Source organism: Zerene cesonia, chromosome 8 (assembly GCF_012273895.1).
Source record: "Zerene cesonia ecotype Mississippi chromosome 8, Zerene_cesonia_1.1, whole genome shotgun sequence".
Lineage (NCBI taxonomy): Eukaryota > Metazoa > Arthropoda > Insecta > Lepidoptera > Pieridae > Zerene > Zerene cesonia.
Window position 1 is genome coordinate 4,141,398 of NC_052109.1, and position 17,198 is coordinate 4,158,595.

Consider the following 17,198-nt stretch of genomic DNA (forward strand, 5'->3'; position numbering starts at 1 on the left):
TTTTACTTCAAATATTGTCATCCAACTTGTAAATATCTATTCCTATTACTATAGATACATAAAAGCTTTTATACTAACCGCCATGTTGTTGCAGCGCAATAACATATATACGAAACAAATATTTTCAAACAATATACTCGACGAACAAAGTCATCTTGTACAACAAACATGAATGAAAGACTTGAATCTGTTTGAACTAGCTGATGTCCAAATACTTAAAAATGTAACCAAAACGTGAAGATTTACTTCCCGGCAATATATTTGACAAATGTTCCATTCTCGTTATAGATTACGGTTCACTTCCTTTGTTTATTCACAAGTTGAAAGCTAGTTTGTGAGAACGTTTCAAAGCGAAATAGTCTTCTGGACATGCTATTTCTTTGAAGATTCTATTGGCTATCTGGACATCTGTTGGCATTCTCCCGTGTTTACATTTCATTTCTTCAAGCTACAAACGTAGTCGGATAGGGATGCGCGCGCAGTGATCTCAGACGTGATAGCATTGTGTGGTCGTTATCTTGATCTCTACTGAAAAAATGAACTCGCTGCGTAGCAAAACGTAACTGTGTCAGGGGTTTGTGAAAAAGAGCCTTAGACGATGTGAGGTGTAAATAGATATGAAGGGAATGAATTTTTAAAATGCTTTTTTCGTGATTTATGTTTGTTTTTTTAATTTATCACCTTTGCTTTAAACCTCATTAAATATACAGGAGAACACTAAATTTTATATAAGGATATTCACTTAAAACACAACTTTGTTTTAAGGAGCGATTAATTTACATTGACATGAAGAGTGAATGTGAATTTGATTAAGACAGTCGTCACAATGTTTTACGGTTAAATTACTCTTAGTGTCAGGCTTATTTTTAATGTCATGAAATGGTTTTTCGTAAGAACTGCTCATAATTTGTTCTATAAATTTGTCAACTTGTTTGTTTGTTTCCGCTTCGTCGAGATCGATTTCATCTTTTTTCATTTCAGTTGTATAATATGGTAAATTGAATGTATTAAATTTAAGGTGCTTTATATCATTACTCCTTGATAAAGATCTCAATAAAGGAACTTTTAAAAGTTCCAAGTAGTCTCTTTTTTCCTCAGTATCATCATTTTCCTGTTCCACCTTTAAAAAATCTTTATGGTTTTCAGTTTGAGCAGTCTGAGTCACAAAATTTTGATTTGATTTTATTGTTTCTTCACTACCTCTGGCTTTGAAGAATCCATTTCTCATATAGCTATCAAAAAATTTACGAGCAACGTCGTCGAATATATCATCACCTGGTAATACATGAGAATCCAACTTAGTACCTCTATCCGTATTGAATAAATGATTACGAACGGGCTTAACGCTTTTAATATAAATAAATGCTCTTTCATTAATCTCACTCTTTTTATCCTGAGAATCTTCTAACAAAGCCTGATCAAGTTCATTTAGGTTTTTCATTCTTTCTAAAATAGTTATATGACCCATATTTTCAAGCTTATGCATTTTATTAGTTATTTTATCAGCAGACACATTCTTTTTTTTCTGAGAATCTTCAAACAATTCAAGTTCGTTTCGGTTTTTAGTGATTTCTAATGAAGTATAATTCTCATGGGAAGAATGACTGTGAGGAAAAATGTTCTTATTGATCACCCTGTGTTCTTCCTGAGAATCTTCGAATAAAGCTCTGTCTAGTTCATTCGTATTTTTTGCTCCTTGTAAAGTTGTAGTACGATCCATATCGTCAATGTTGGAAATATTTTGAGGTGTTGTTATAATTCTGTCTTGTATACCATTCTGCAAATTAAAATTTATTGTTAAATATTTTGTCGTTCTAAATTATTGTATGCATTTTTAACAGACAAGCGTAATTTTACGCTTAAATATTTATTTAAAAACACATGATACTTGAATATATTTCTATATCTTCACGCAATTTCAATGATATACTATTTGAATGAAATTTATCAGATCTGTATGTAGCATTCAAATGCTCACCTCTGCAGCTCCTTGGGGTGCAATAAATTCGTAAGTGAGTCCAATATAGTAGGAAACTATAACAACTATCGTGTATCTCATATTATATCATTGAACGGATGCAACGATATAAATTTGAAGTGCAGTAATAGAACAACACACGAGCGACGTCCAAATGTAAATTGCGTTGGGCGAAGTACTGTCTAGAGAAAAACGGGTATTTTTATAAACAATGATTCAAATGCATTGATCGAGTGTTTGTGTTTATTTTTAAACGGTTGTTTATTTTCTTTTTAGTACCGCTTGTTACGTAATTTTTATTACTGTTTATGATTTAAACTAGCTTAACGTCCTGACCTCACTTCGTTATTTAGATAAAGAATAAACATATATTATGCTTTATTAGACAAAGGGATTTGCCTGCCTATTTTTTTATTTTTTAATTTAAGACGCATTAAAGGACTGAATGAGTCGTATATTACTACTGGTAAAAATGTGAGATAATTAAAAACTCAGATTGCCTAATATATGAAATATCTAAGTACAATTTGTAGTTTTCTTAGCGTTTAAGATATAAAAAAATAAAAGCATGTTCATTCATAAAGAATATTAATAAGAAATTTCAATACATATTGCTTATTATATTAGTTTTGTCCAAAAATAGCAAGAAGTTCAGTCAACAATGCTTTTACATCGATGCCATGTTCACCCAAAGTCTCGACTTCTGATTTGAAGTCTTCAGATTCCCAAAGCGCATCCCACAGCTGGTCCCACTCTTCGCTTTGCAGGCTCTCCATAGCCCTCTTGAATTCTCCATATTCTTCAACCTTTTCATCAAACAGAGCAGCCAATTTTTCTTTTGGGAACAACGCGATAGTATCCTGTATAAAAGAGCTAACGTCCGTTCCACTCAGTTCATGTCTTAATCTTCTTTTGTCGGGAATCATAATATTATCTGCAAATATAATAATTATAAGTAGGCATATATTAACACATAACTTTCAATAAAAATACTTTATAAAAATGTAAATTTGAGTATTATTTTACCAATAAAATCATTCAGCTTGTCAATGAAGAACAAAATATCAATTTCGTGTCCTTCCAAAAATTCTACCACCTGAAAAAGGAAAATATGAGTATTTCAATCAAAATAATGTCTCTGATAAAACTGAATTTGTTTCCGTGCATCCAAAAGCAAAGCATAGGATAAAGCCTAAAATCGTTCTACTTCCATGTTGCTGTAATTATATCCTTTTTTAACCGGCTTCAAAAAAAGGAAAGAGCCTAAAACTAAAATATTTAATATAATATGACATTTTCGACTTGACTTAATTTTTTATCTACTTTTGTGAAATGGTAGAATTTTGTTGTTCTGTTAATATTTTGTTAATTTTTTAGATATTTTATACCCACCATTGTCATAGATGTACTTATAATTACGTACACTAATTGAAAATTATTTAGGCTGGTTTCAAGAGTCACGCTGACGGCACGCTGAACGCCGTTGCTGACAGGCGAAACGTAAGAACCTCTATGAAGCGTTTTTTAAGTTATTGTTAAGCGTTAGCGTGCGGCCAGCTTGACAATAAAAGCAGCTTTACAGTCTAGACAGTTATTACAGATAAACACTTTTCAAGAAAATAAGAAATTGTTATAAAAATTTAGAACAAAACAACTTACAGCTTTAAATTCGGGCAAATCTTCCATTTCGTGGATTAACTGGTTGAAATCTTTCGTGGAAACATATTCGAAGCTTGCGCGGAATTCATCGAATTCCAAATAATGTTCCATAACGTGTTCTATTTCATCACCAGATTCCTCTAGAATAATATCCAAGAAATCATCAAAATGCTCATGGAAAGATTTCCTTACTTGGGGGGCAGCTAAGCCCAAGTTAAATAAAGCCAAAAGAATGAATGCGGCCTTCATTTTCTCTTGCAAAATTTTTACTGGGTGTAAATCTAAAACTGCATTATATTTATATCCAGATTTATTTTGGTGCCCATATGATTAGCTAGGCTAATACATCAGAAGCGATCATTGTAAGATAAAAATTGGATAACGTCTATCAATCTCATATATTATCATAATATAGCCAGTAAGTAATAGTGGTACCCTTTATTATCTACGATGTTTGTGATAACGTTGATCTGAATAAGAGAATAGCGAATTATCTTATCGGAAGGAAGGATTACTTGTGAGACAAGATATTAAAAATAAAATATCATTCTTATTATCTATTATGTGATTTGAGTCAAACCCTATTGGAATACTATTAATTTTTTTGATATGGGTACTGGTAAGTAGAATCTACCTACGTACATAGTATATAAGTGAGTTTTCAAAGGCAAAAATCGAAAGCACAATGATGCGTTAATTCAGAGATTACGCTATTATATTCTAAGCTTTGACTACGATAAACAGGTTTATCGATTATTATTATTTATGTCATAGCGGGCAACTGAGCTGGTGGTTCGCCTGATGGTAAGCGATCACCACCGCCCATGAAAATTCGCAAAGGTAGTGCCTCTACGAATGTGCTGCCCGCTTTTATGGGGTAAGGGAAAAGGAAAGGATTGAAGACTAGAAAGAAGGAATGGGCTGGGACGGGTGGGGAAAAGGACACGGGCCTCCAGCTCCCCCTAGTATTATCTTACTAATATCAAAAACATGAAATGTATTGAGCATGGATATATGTATGTCTGTAGTTCTTTTACGGATATAACACTGAACGTATTTTTGTAGTGCTTTGCAGTGTAGCCTTATGTACCAAAATAAGATAGTAATTAAATAAAAAATGTATACAGATATACATACGATGATACAAAAAGTGGGAAATAGAAGTAAATAAAGGCATTGACGTAAAAAAGTTAATGACTGTTTTTAGTCACTAATACATTAATGCATTTATTTTTGTCCGTATAACCTCCTGATAAAACCTAAGATTTTCATTTATATTGTAAGGCGTATAAGGCGATATTAATAATATTTTAAATTTGTGAAGGATTAAATCTCTATACTATAATTGCGATAAATATTCGTATTAAATAGACTTGAAGGATCAATATTAATTTAGGCATACATATAAAATTTGTATGCATGTTTTTTCATGTACTCATCCACAACACTCATAACGACATGATACTGGCAAACACAATAAAAGAAGATATTATTATTACATTCGTTTTATTTACAAAACAATCCAGTCATCCGGATGTCTAATTCTGGCCGAAGACAGCTTGGATTTCGATGAGGAGCCAGTAAACATCAATACCGTGATCCTTAAGGGTTTGGACTTCTTCCAAGAATACTTCGCTTTCCCACAGAGCATTCCAGACCTTGTCCCACTCTTCGCTCTGGAGGTTGTCGATAGCGGATTTGAATCCTTCATCCTCACTCATTTTCTGGTCGAACAAAGCAGCCAACTTTGCTTTAGGGAATTCGGAGATGCAATCCTGAATGAATGCGTTCATGTCCCTGCCGCTGAGTTGATGCCTGGACTGTCTCTTACGGTCCACTTGGTCTGAAAAATTAATCATTCTTTCATAAAAATACTCAAATAAGTTTGTAACAAGTGATTCCCACAATTTTAATGATCAATACGAATTTTAGTTTTTTATAAGTATTTAAACTTAATAGAATTAAATGTTATTCATAAATACTTTGAAAAATAAAAAAAAATATTGATTATGAAGCGTGATTTCAACCTAATACATCGTCATATATCTTTTTATTGTGTAATGTAACCTTTCCATGTATATTCTATTCCTTTTCTTCGAATATTTTAAAGAAGTAGAACTAGATTAGACTTTTTAACTATAAAAGTAAAACTAATAATCATGACCGTTCTTTTCATATAGAAAATATTGAAATTAAAAAGATTTTGTTGCACTTACCGATCATGGAGTTAAGGATGTCAATGAAGAATGTGATATCAATGTTGTCATTTTCCAAGAAATCGACGACCTGTAAAATAATTTAACTATAATTAATAAATAGTATATATTGAAAACGCTTTAAGGCTTGATTTTTAAATATCCCTAGAATACTTTCATCCCAAAATACAATCTAATTTATTCAACTATATTGTGCACATTTCAGTTTAAAAACCGCCGACCGCCTCCTTGGTACAGCAGCTAATACGTGAGCATTAAAAGCAAGCATCATAAGTTCGATTCCCAGAGGGGACCAACAAAAAAATGTTTACCTCCATTAAGACATACAAGGCTTATAACTTAAAGTACATCAATAAAATCAATCAATATTTGTTGAATAGGTACCAGCTACCAGGGGTATATGAGACTTTACTTATTACTTCTTGAGCATACGGAATGTAATATTAATATAATAAAATCTACATTAAAGTCACTAGTCGAACAATACTAAATATTTTAATAGCCATGGGAAAATCGCAATATGCATTAAATACAAGCAAATGTTAGTTAAATTAGAATCTCACGGCTTTTACAACTATCGTTGTTATATACTTACGGCCTTGAATTCAGGTAAATCTTCCATTTCATGAACTAGATTGTAGAAGTCCTTGGTTCTAATATAGTCCAGAGCAGCGTTAAATTCTTCGAATTCCTGGTAATGTTCCATCAAATGCTCGATATCATGGCCAGCTTCTTCGTCTATGACCTTCAAGAAATCTTCAAAATGTTCATGGAAGACTTTCCTGGGCTGTGGGATGGCTAGCCCAAGAGCGAGCACAGTTAGGAAAACCAAAGCTGTCTTCATGTTTGCCGCGTCGGATGAATGTGTAAAGGATAGAAAAACCGCCGCTTAAATAGTGAAAATATAGACGATAATCCAATACTCGACGTGAATATAATCTATTCTAAAAAATAGATCTTATATTCATGAATATTAGAGCTACATATATAAACTTTATCTTCCCTTACGTCTGTCAATACATCGGAATGGCACTTGAAATGTACGTGATGGTGGAAACGCAGTTTTTTATCATAGATATTGAAGTGTGATTACCAAAATGACTGTAGTTTTTTTGCAATCTTTTATATCGTATTTAAATTATTTTATGTTTAGTCTAGTTACTAGATTTCATTCTAGTTTTTTACATATTCATAATACATAGTTTAAGAAAAGCTAATAAACACGCTAATAAGCAGTGGAGGCTCAGTGGTGAGGACCTCGGACTTCAAAATCGATAAGTCCGAGTTCGAGACCGGGCGAGCCCGCAGGAAATAAATTTATTTTTCAATTTTTCTGCGCATGTAGATAACATCAACACTGCTTAAACGGTGAAGGAAAACATCGTGAGGAAACCGGCATGTCCAAGAATTAAAAGTTCGACGGCATGTGAGATCTGCCAACCCGCACTTGGCCAGCGTGGTGGATTATGGCCTGAACCCTCATAGGAGGCCCATATATGTTCCCACTGCTGGGACACAGTGAGAACATATATGGGCTGATGATGAATAAACACGCTATACCATCGACTAAACTGTCTCACTTAATAAAAGAGCATATGTAAGCGAATTTATTCCTAGCAAACTTAATAAGATTAACTCATCTAATATAAGTAAAAATCTAAAAAGAAGTAGCAATCCCTTCTCCTTCAAATATTTGACTATGCTGATGCATGCTTTCCTGATTTAGCGGCCGAGCATATTGATAAACTTGAACGTCTTCAACATTTATCTTTTAGATTTATTTTCGACCATATTTTTGAAAATATGTCCATGTTTAAAATTTGTTTTTATTTGTTTTCATTGTCCCGTGTGAGGTACACGATTGTTATCTTAAATTATTTATGTGGTTTTGTGTCTAAATATAACTACCCGCTAAGGTAACAGATATATCGGTACGGTAACCTATCTTACTCAGGAATATTGTAAATAGGTTAAAAAGTTTCCAGGTATTAAACATTTTTATTCTAGTCTTTTAGACTTATTCAATGATTTTTTTTGTTTGTCTGTAATAAACAAAACATCAAATATTTGTTACTTTTAACCGATATTCCTAATACTTATTTATAAATTTTGTATAATCTGTATATTCTGTAACAAATCATTATAATTTAATTTAATCTGTGTTAAAATTTTATTTTTTATTAAATCTCGAGCGGGTAGAACAGAATTAACTTTGTCATCCAAATAAAGACCTGTCACAGTAGCTATCCGATAACACCATTAAAAATGAGTCACAAAAATGTTAAAACGTCTAACGAATCGACTTTATCAGCCAACGGCGGGTTTTTTATTGATGACTATTCACATCTACGCTTCTCGTACTATCGAAATCGGGAAGACCCACTTGATTCCTCACTCGAGACGATGTGCAATTCCACGCTCTCGAGCGATGATGTTACCTCAACTACCATGGAAACAAACGTAAGTGATATCGAACATATCATAGATGAAAGGCAGAAACTTCGGAATTATTACGTCTCGCAAATACCGGAATTGCCGCACCCAGCTAACACGGTAGCTTCCATTATAGCATCTGCTTCAAATAGTATGAATTCAGGCAATATGCGATTCAAATATGCTGACAAAATTGAAACGGCTAAAAAGCAACCTAGTGCTGAATTGGAATTTTCGCCTTCGCGCCGATCGACGCTCATGCCTAAAAAGAATACCTAACCGAGTATAATTTTATGATTGCTGTTACTAATTTTAATTAAAGTGTGTTTCTTATGTTTTTAGTCTAATACAAAGTGAATAAAAATGTGTCAAAATTGTAATATAACTATGATAAATAAAATTGCATAAATAAATTACATTAAATGGTATGTTTTATTATTGTATAATAATAAGTATCAACCGACTTCAAAAAAGGAGTTATCAATTTAACTAACCTTTTTGACTTTATTAATTTAGAATTTTTGACTAGGTATGTGGTGTTTAAATTTGGCCTAGTTCTGACAAATTAAAGGCGACTTAGTTTTTCATTATACATAGTTAATTTGTATTGTAAATTAATATTTTATTCAATTACCAGATATTTCTTCTTATTCAATAATACGCAAGTCTAGTCTAAGTTTCTCTAGTCTAAAATCTTGGCATAATTGAGAATATCGTGCATGTATTTATAGTTATAGATAGTGCTTTATATTGACCATTAAGGCTGATCAAAAAAATACAGTCAACAAGTACAGTATCTGAATATACACAACCCAACGAATACAATTCGTGCAATATGTAGATTCGACGTCTTTTGTTCCGGTTATGATAATCCGTGTTTATAGAACATTTTCAAAATAACAAGGTTAAAATATTTACAATCCAGAGAATTGCTTAGTCGTCAGGCCGCATCAAAAGAACTGCCGCGGAGACAAAACATATAATTACTGAAGCTAGTGATTTCCCTCGGGGTTGCCGCACTGCAGCCGAGTATAACTTTTATTACACTTATTTAAAAATATGATATTTAAAGTTTAAACCAAGTTACGGCATAAAATATTGTATTTAATATATTTGCAGCAAATTTATATTTATAAGTACATTATAAAATAAAGATATTCTTTATATGTAGGTAATAATTTTTCAAGCGAACGTGGGTTTATTTGTTGCTATAAGCGATAATTTTCCTATGTGATTTTAAAGGTGATTAGCTATTATTGTTGTTATTTCCTAAATAACCGAGCAGATTTTTTTATTATTTTAGTTTATGTTCTAACGTGTTATCCATGTGAAAATATGTTCATGCTAAATAATATTAACTTTTGAAGTAATTGGTAATTTCTCGATTTCATTTCTCTATAACTATAATTAAAATTAATTTATGAACTCCATGAAATAAGTACCTTAAAATAAGACTATAAAATAAAATTTATATGCTACTACTTATTAACTTCATACATTATTACATATGTATGTATTCGTATGCACTGCAATTTTTCTATCAAAGCAATTTCATTGTTACTATTACCTACATATAACCATAACAGGTGAAATAGTTTACAAACTCTCATACAACTCCTGAAGGGACCTTTTACAATCATGAAAAACACTCGGTAATCTCGCTATTTCTTCCTCAGGGAACCCTATTTATAAGGTCTTAACTTAAAGCGAACTGTCAAAGTAATAACCCCTGGGAAGAAACTTTGGTTAGCGGAAAACTTTTGTAACGTGTCTTTATTTCTGATTGTAACGAGAGTCTGTTGTTGGGGAGGTAATGATTTTCGGGGAGTAAGTTGCGTTACTGCACGTTAAAGGTCCGTTTGTCGACAACAATGTGAGATGTTATAAAGGTAAATTAGGAAATACAACCTTACATTTTATTCTTCACAACCTCGTTGAAAAAATTATAATGATCAAACAGGATCCTATATGAAGTCGGCTTAAATTACTCCTAGAAAATTCACTTAAAAAACAAATATAGCACTCACTGTACATTGTAGGAATATAATTTCTTACCTAACCTAAAGTAACTAACTAAGCTAAATAAATAGTACTTTCTTCGCGAATAAGACACTTACCGAATTAACAGTTCTTTTTAATTGTATCAATTTTATTTGATAACAATTTTGTAGCAGACAATTCTCTGTACCACTTAAGCCTGTACCGTTCTATAATCTTTCAGCCGATACAACCGTGAAGAACATTCCCTTTAGGGCGCTCCCATCGGATATTACAGTTGACCTAGATTAACATAATAAGGATGAGACCCGAAAAAATCGCACCGCTACAAAATTAGCATATAGATTGTGTGCGTGAAGACAGCGCAATCAATCAGCAGTTTACAGGTACAGCTTTTTGCAATGCAAACAGCGTATCCTCCTTAATAAAATCCGCCCTTTTAAAGATAATACAGAATGTGTCGATTTGGAATCTTTTCTTTATATGACACAGAATTATGTCAAAAGGCAAACGCATTATTCGTATTATCTGTGTTACAAAAAATTAAATGTAACAAAGAATTAAAATTGAAAACCTACAGTATATATATACAAACTACAGTATATAGGTAAAATAATTATTTTCATATTTAGTAGAAATGAACTTTTGATCCTGGTGGCAACTGAAATGATAAAAAAAAAGTCCCTGTCGGGCAAGACGTGAAGGCTGAAACGGATGCATGCTGCAAATGCCACAACTTCATTAACTCCCTTACACGGGAATTCACTTATTAATCCTTATTAAGTACCTACTCTCCAAAGTACATGTTACGATGCATGTAATATATCATTTACTTAATACTTTACTAGTTGTTTATTTCTTATAGATGTGCCTATTAATAAAACATTACATGAAACAATTTAGACGTGTAAGTTTTATTAAGTTGCCTATGCGACGTCCTTCTACATTTAGAATAAGGGATCTTAAATCGGTTCATATTACGCACCTTTATCCTACTCAAACGTGATACATTAAATTTTCATGAGCGACGTCTGCTAGTGTTTCATATACGAAATTTAATATAGATCACGTTTATCCAAGTAAGATGACGGATATTATTAAGTTTTACGATAAATATATTAGCGCCTATACTATTGAATATTATGCTTATAATACCGTGTATTTTTAAGGCAAATAGTGCTTAAAATATGACTTTATGCCATACCGCAAATAATATAATTATCTACTATACTAGCTCATACTGTACCAATAAAAAAAGAGTTTTTTTTTATAAAATGAATTGCTCTTTATTAAATACTGTATATGGATGTACACACATCAGGAAGGCAGATATTTTTTTGCAACGTTTGTCTGTCAGTTTGTTCCGGCTAATCTCTGGAACGCCTGGACCGATTTTGATGGTTACTTTCACTGGCAGATAGCTGATATAATAAAGTCTCCTTTTTATATCAATATTTCTTCGGAAATTTTGGATTCTTAAGGAAAAGCTTATTCAAAGTCTAAAATAGTCAAACGGTCCTGAATGAAATTCGATGCAGAGATACTTTATCACCTCAAATAGTGGATGTATGACTATGTTCCTAAATTACATACTCCTAATATGAACAGGGTGAGTTACTCAGTTTTTTTTCAGTTACCTATGTTACAAAAAAAAACACAGTTTATTTGTAACATAGGTACCTAACAGAAGAACACTCATAAATGCAAAGTGAAAATGCAAAATATAATTTCAATAAAGAAATCGTGAACGAAATATGGAGGTGTTCATTTGGATTGGAGCTCCGTAATTGCACCAACATAGTACCTACGTACCTACATATCGTTACGGGAAACCAATGGAGCGTACGAACGCCAGTCCTGTTTTGGCAATATTCAGTGCGATGCGAGAAACAAGCTCAAAACAAATTGGGCTACCTAGACCAAATTGCAACGTTTTGTCTGTGGAAATCCGTACTGTGACTACAGCGACGTGAATAAAAATTACGTCAGTGGGTATATTTTTGTAGTTATTTTTTTTAGCGCTCAGCAGTTGCGTGGTTAGAAGATAGATTGATTTAATACTAGACGCTCGTTCCGGCTCCTCCCGAATATCAGATTCCTGTTTTTTCCCAAGGGAGCATTTAATCGTTCTATCCACCAAGTCAGCTCATACCCTATCTGTATACCAAATTTCATCAAAATCTATCAGCGTGTATGACAGACAAACATCCAAATAAAACAATTTTTTCAATATTGGTGTGATAAAAATCAAGTGCTTCCTTGTACACTAAGGATTTGGTAATTTATCTGTGTTTTGAATTATTGTAACTTTACGTAGTTATATAATCAACACAAATGTGAACCTTAAGTATGATGGGGATAAGGGGATGTGAAATATGTACGATCATCTCGCAATACGTAAAGCAAGCGATACCGAGGGTGTGAAATAGCTAGTCAACAAATAAATTTACAGTCCTCATTCTCGTGACTCCTTATAAGTTATAAGATATACGGAAGATACAGTTTACATTCCGTTTTACTGCAGGAAGGTCAATAGCGTTCTACCTCTTATTTTTATAGTCTACGCCGCAAGCAGAACCTTTTGTGACTTAGTGCACGCATTAACCACTGCACTTATAAGGTAGTTTACTAAGTAGGACAGCAGGAATCAATTCAAATTGAATAACATGTTATTTTATAACCTAGCCAGAAAAGCTTGATTTAGATGTGTGTAAGTCTATCATTAAAAGTTATATAAATAACTCGACGACACATAATAACGGCCAGCACTGTGATAATCATTGTAATTTACGCGCCAATCGAAACGGAAATAGAACTGAGATGGATTCTCTTATAATCTGAGCTTATAATAGCTAACCTATCTACCTGTTAAGTGCCCTTAATTATCCAAACTGATTATGGTTTGCGCGAATATTGTAGTTATATTTTACGTATTTATATACGTTCGAGCATTATTGGCGAATAAATGAAATTTATGTAGGTATATACTTACACATATTTACAGTATTTGCATATTTACAACCATTAAAAACCCTCCTCCCCCTTTTTATTCTTAAATGAATGAAGAAGAATGAAATTTAGAGTTTTTGAGTGCAGAATGCAATTAAAAAAATAGATAATATGTAAAAAATTATATAAACTATGAACAAATTTTACACACACTGGCTTGTATTTGCTTTTGTATTTCTGGCTTTTCTGGTTTGCATACAAATACGCCTAGGTATAGTTATACGCCTATAGACTTAAAGACATTAGTATATTTTATTTAATGTAAAGCATAATGCTTGATTTTTAAGAAAGCATGGCGATAACTGTCAAAATGTTTGAATATACAACAAAAAGGATGAAATATATCAATGATTTACCACTACAGTATTAGTGAATCCATTATAAACAGATTAAATAATTTAGAAATATTACGCATGGGTACACACCCATACGTAATATTTCAAAGACGGATATAAGACAATCATATTTTTGCAACAATTTTCCTTAACTTCACTTCAAAAAAGGAGAGTAATAAGAGAAACATCACTATGTTCTATAATTTATTCATAACGTAAACAACAACATTTCTTTGGAATGATCTAGTAGAATGTACAGCTATTTACACTAATACTGCCTATCACCAGATCCCAACTCCGTCAGTTCATTTCTAGACTCCAACAGCAGAGCTTGTATCTGATTATATATCACTTGGAGCATCATCAATCTTGGCTTTGTATACTGAAACATAATTTTAATTATATCACAAACATAATTATGTAAAAGTTTAGCAGTAGGATGTTTTAAAATTTTAAACTTTAGATTTCGGCTCTGATTAAGCATTTACGCAACATCTGTTGGCTCCGATTTAAATAGTAACTAGAGCTTTATTTATATTAGACGTGCATGGTACCCGGAAATAAGCCTATATGGCTATCCAGACTTTTGGTATAAATTTCATACAGATCTTATCAGGTGTTTATACATGCAAGACTAACAAACATGCATATATAGATATTCTTCAAACCTTTCGCATTATAAATATTTGAAGAATAAATAATACAATTGTGCATTCCATTGCAATTGATTTATCAGTGTGGCGAGGCAAACCCTTTACTCCCACAATCTTTGTGTAGAAAAAGAATAAAATTTATAGGTACACACAAACAGTACAGAAAATAGTTTTTTTTTTGTAATGCGTTATAATAATATTATAAATGCGAAAGTTTGTGAGGATGGATATATGTGTATGTTTGTTACTCTTTCACGCAAAAACTACTAAACCAATTGCAATGAAACTTGGTATGTAGATAGCTGCACAACTGGAATAACACATAGGCATATTTTAAATCCTACGGGTTACAGACTACTTGCACATATTACTGAAGAAGTATGACACTTATAGGTAGGGATGTTAACAATCATATAAATATAATGTATTCATTAAAAAAAAAGAAAATTTGTCAAATTTCGTAGAAAACTTTACCAACCCTAATTTCATCCTTCCACTGCTACTTTGTACTTTCTACTTTTCTTATGCACCACTTTTGCTAGTTAACATTATATGTGTAAGAGTTGCACACAACTTTGACCATTTTTTTTTTAATGTCATATCTGGCAACTGAGCTAGTGGTTCGCCTGACGGTAAACGATCACCACCGCCCATGAACATTCGCAGTGGCTCAGACCTCTGAGAATGCACTGCCCGCTTTTAAGGGATAAGGGATAAGGAAAGGATTGAAGGATTGATGACTGGAAAGAAGGAATGGACTGGGAAGGGCGAGAAGGAAGGCTATTATTTCACGCCGGTTTTCTGTGGGGTCGTGGTACTTCCCTGGTGCGAGCTGGCCCAATTCATGTCAAAAGCATGCTTGAATCCCACAATAACTACTACTAATACAACATAATATGTGTATGGTATTAGATGGGAATTCATGGGTGGAGTTAGTAAATATCACACACCAACCCTCCAGTTCCTTTGCCGACTATGAAATTAAAAAATGTAATAAAAACTTATAAGCAGCAGCATTCATACTCATTATGTGTGCAATTCCCACTTTTTTTGCTTATTGTATCTTGTTAGTGTTTTCCATTAATAGTGATATTTTGATTTAATTTGTAGATTATTCTTGAAGCATCCCTCACAAATGGTTTATTCTTACTTACTTTAAACATTGGCATTAGTTTAGGGTTGCCTTCAGTTTCATTAGTTTTGACTAGAATTGTTAGAAAGTATAAAACACGATTCTGAAAACAAACAAACGATATTAAAAATACTCTATTATTATAAAATATTTTTCCATATTTATAAAAAGATCTTATGATTATGCGAATTTGAATAAGTATTTTCAAGTGACCTCAAGCATAATGATTCCTGATGTCCATGTAACATGGCCACACCAGAAAATTTTAATGATTCTTCAACAAGATTACAGACACAGTACAAAGTATGATTATAATTTTATAAGATAGATTTACATCTTTTACCAGGCCTACAAATTATGCATTCCTGACTGTCCCATTACACAAAACATGGGCGGAGTGAGGAATACCGCCAATGTTATTTGCTGGAGCCATTAACAAGAGAAAAGGAAAAAATATGTACATTAGGAAATAGCATTGTATTAATCCTTTTGTGTTGTCATAGCCACTTTTAATTGAAGTGGCTTCAGTTATACATCTAATACTTTATTATAGGTGAGAGTACATGAGATATGGAATAATTTTACCAACCATTTGGACAACTTCATTTATGATAACATCATCAATATTAGACCATGGAATGTAGTTATCCTCTCTACCAACTACAAACTTGACAGAGCTTTGTACACACACAGTAGGTATCACTAATACACTTTCTGAAAATAAGAAATTTTAAATACTTATTAACTTTTATACCTAATGTTGATACATTAAGGATTTAAATAAAAACAATTTACCTTCTTGTACAGTATGTGTAACCCAAAAGAATATCAAAAAGGCTATAACAATAAAAATTACTAGGGTTGTGGTTAAACTTATGCGAACATAACTAAAACCTATAATGTTAAATAATACAGCAAGTAACAATGATTTCAGAGGCCAGGATGAATGTCGTTCCTTGTTTTTGAATGATATTGTATAACGTTGAGAGATCGGTGATAAATTTCGGCTTTCGACTTTTAGTGAGATACGGAAGCCATTCACATTTTCAAAATCAAGTACTTTGCACATTTTCACGGAAAACCACGTTAAATTGACTCGCTTTAGAACATGCCCTTGTATATAAAGTAACTACATTATTTTGTATGTTGTATTTCAATACAACATTTTTCAAATTTCACATTTAAAAATCAAATTATGCAGCACAAATTTTCTTGAACTTGTTTCGGCGAATAATAAATCAATAACAAACGGATGTGTCACTTGTCGAATTGACTTTGACGGTTTATTGACAGATGCGACGTTCAAAAATATATGGCAATATACCTCCGTTACTTGTTAAACTTACTAATAAATAAATTTATATAATAGGTACTTAGATGGTTAAATCAAGAACTTTTTTATCTAGTTAACACTCTATACCTACTTTTATACTAACAAAGCCGAATATATTTGTTTGTTTAACGCCCTTATCTCAGTAATGACTACACCGATTTCTAAAATTCTTTACCGTTGGATATGTACTTAATTCCCGAGTGATATATAGACTTTTTAATATGTGCGAAAGCCGGCAACAGCTCCACAAAAGCTATAACAGATTTGTGAATGCTCATGGGCAGTGGCGTTGCCTCATGTGACCCACTTACTCGGTTGCCCGCTCTGTTATAAAAAAAAAGAAAATGTGCCACAAGCCACGGGCGGACCGATAGCTAATAACATTATACAACTATTTACCTAATTTAATAGCATTTTACATACATATACAAATATTGGCCGGACGAAAGCTA

The 17,198-nt window shown here is 32.5% G+C and overlaps 2 protein-coding genes across 2 annotated transcripts; both read right to left on the minus strand.

Annotated features, from left to right (window-relative positions):
• Positions 1-2,601: 2,601 nt before the first annotated feature.
• LOC119828713 lies at positions 2,602-6,697 on the minus strand. The gene is made up of 6 exons (XM_038350954.1): positions 6,449-6,697; positions 5,854-5,923; positions 5,181-5,480; positions 3,638-3,924; positions 3,005-3,074; positions 2,602-2,912 (listed from the first exon to the last, which is right to left on the minus strand). The coding sequence occupies exons 1-6, from the start codon at positions 6,695-6,697 to the stop codon at positions 2,602-2,604; spliced, it is 1,287 nt and encodes a 428-aa protein (XP_038206882.1).
• Positions 6,698-13,819: 7,122 nt separating this feature from the next.
• On the minus strand, positions 13,820-16,645 carry LOC119828508 (phosphatidylinositol N-acetylglucosaminyltransferase subunit H-like). Its single transcript, XM_038350675.1, has 4 exons — positions 16,209-16,645; positions 16,003-16,127; positions 15,436-15,516; positions 13,820-14,010 (listed from the first exon to the last, which is right to left on the minus strand). The coding sequence occupies exons 1-4, from the start codon at positions 16,480-16,482 to the stop codon at positions 13,897-13,899; spliced, it is 594 nt and encodes a 197-aa protein (XP_038206603.1). The 5' UTR covers positions 16,483-16,645; the 3' UTR covers positions 13,820-13,896.
• Between the last annotated feature and the right edge of the window lie 553 nt (positions 16,646-17,198).

Coding starts and splice junctions, on each gene's coding strand:
- LOC119828713 (XM_038350954.1), bottom strand. CDS start 6,697: ATGAAGACAGCTTTGGTTTTCCTAACTGTGCTCGCTCTTGGGCTAGCC. Junction 5,924..6,448: donor ATTTACCTGAATTCAAGGCC/GTAAGTATATAA, acceptor ATTATTTTACAG/GTCGTCGATTTCTTGGAAAA. Junction 3,925..5,180: donor CCAAGCTGTCTTCGGCCAGA/ATTAGACATCCG, acceptor AATATAATGCAG/TTTTAGATTTACACCCAGTA.
- LOC119828508 (XM_038350675.1), bottom strand. CDS start 16,482: ATGTGCAAAGTACTTGATTTTGAAAATGTGAATGGCTTCCGTATCTCA. Junction 16,128..16,208: donor TACACATACTGTACAAGAAG/GTAAATTGTTTT, acceptor TCTTATTTTCAG/AAAGTGTATTAGTGATACCT. Junction 14,011..15,435: donor AACTAATGCCAATGTTTAAA/GTAAGTAAGAAT, acceptor ATTATGTTTCAG/TATACAAAGCCAAGATTGAT.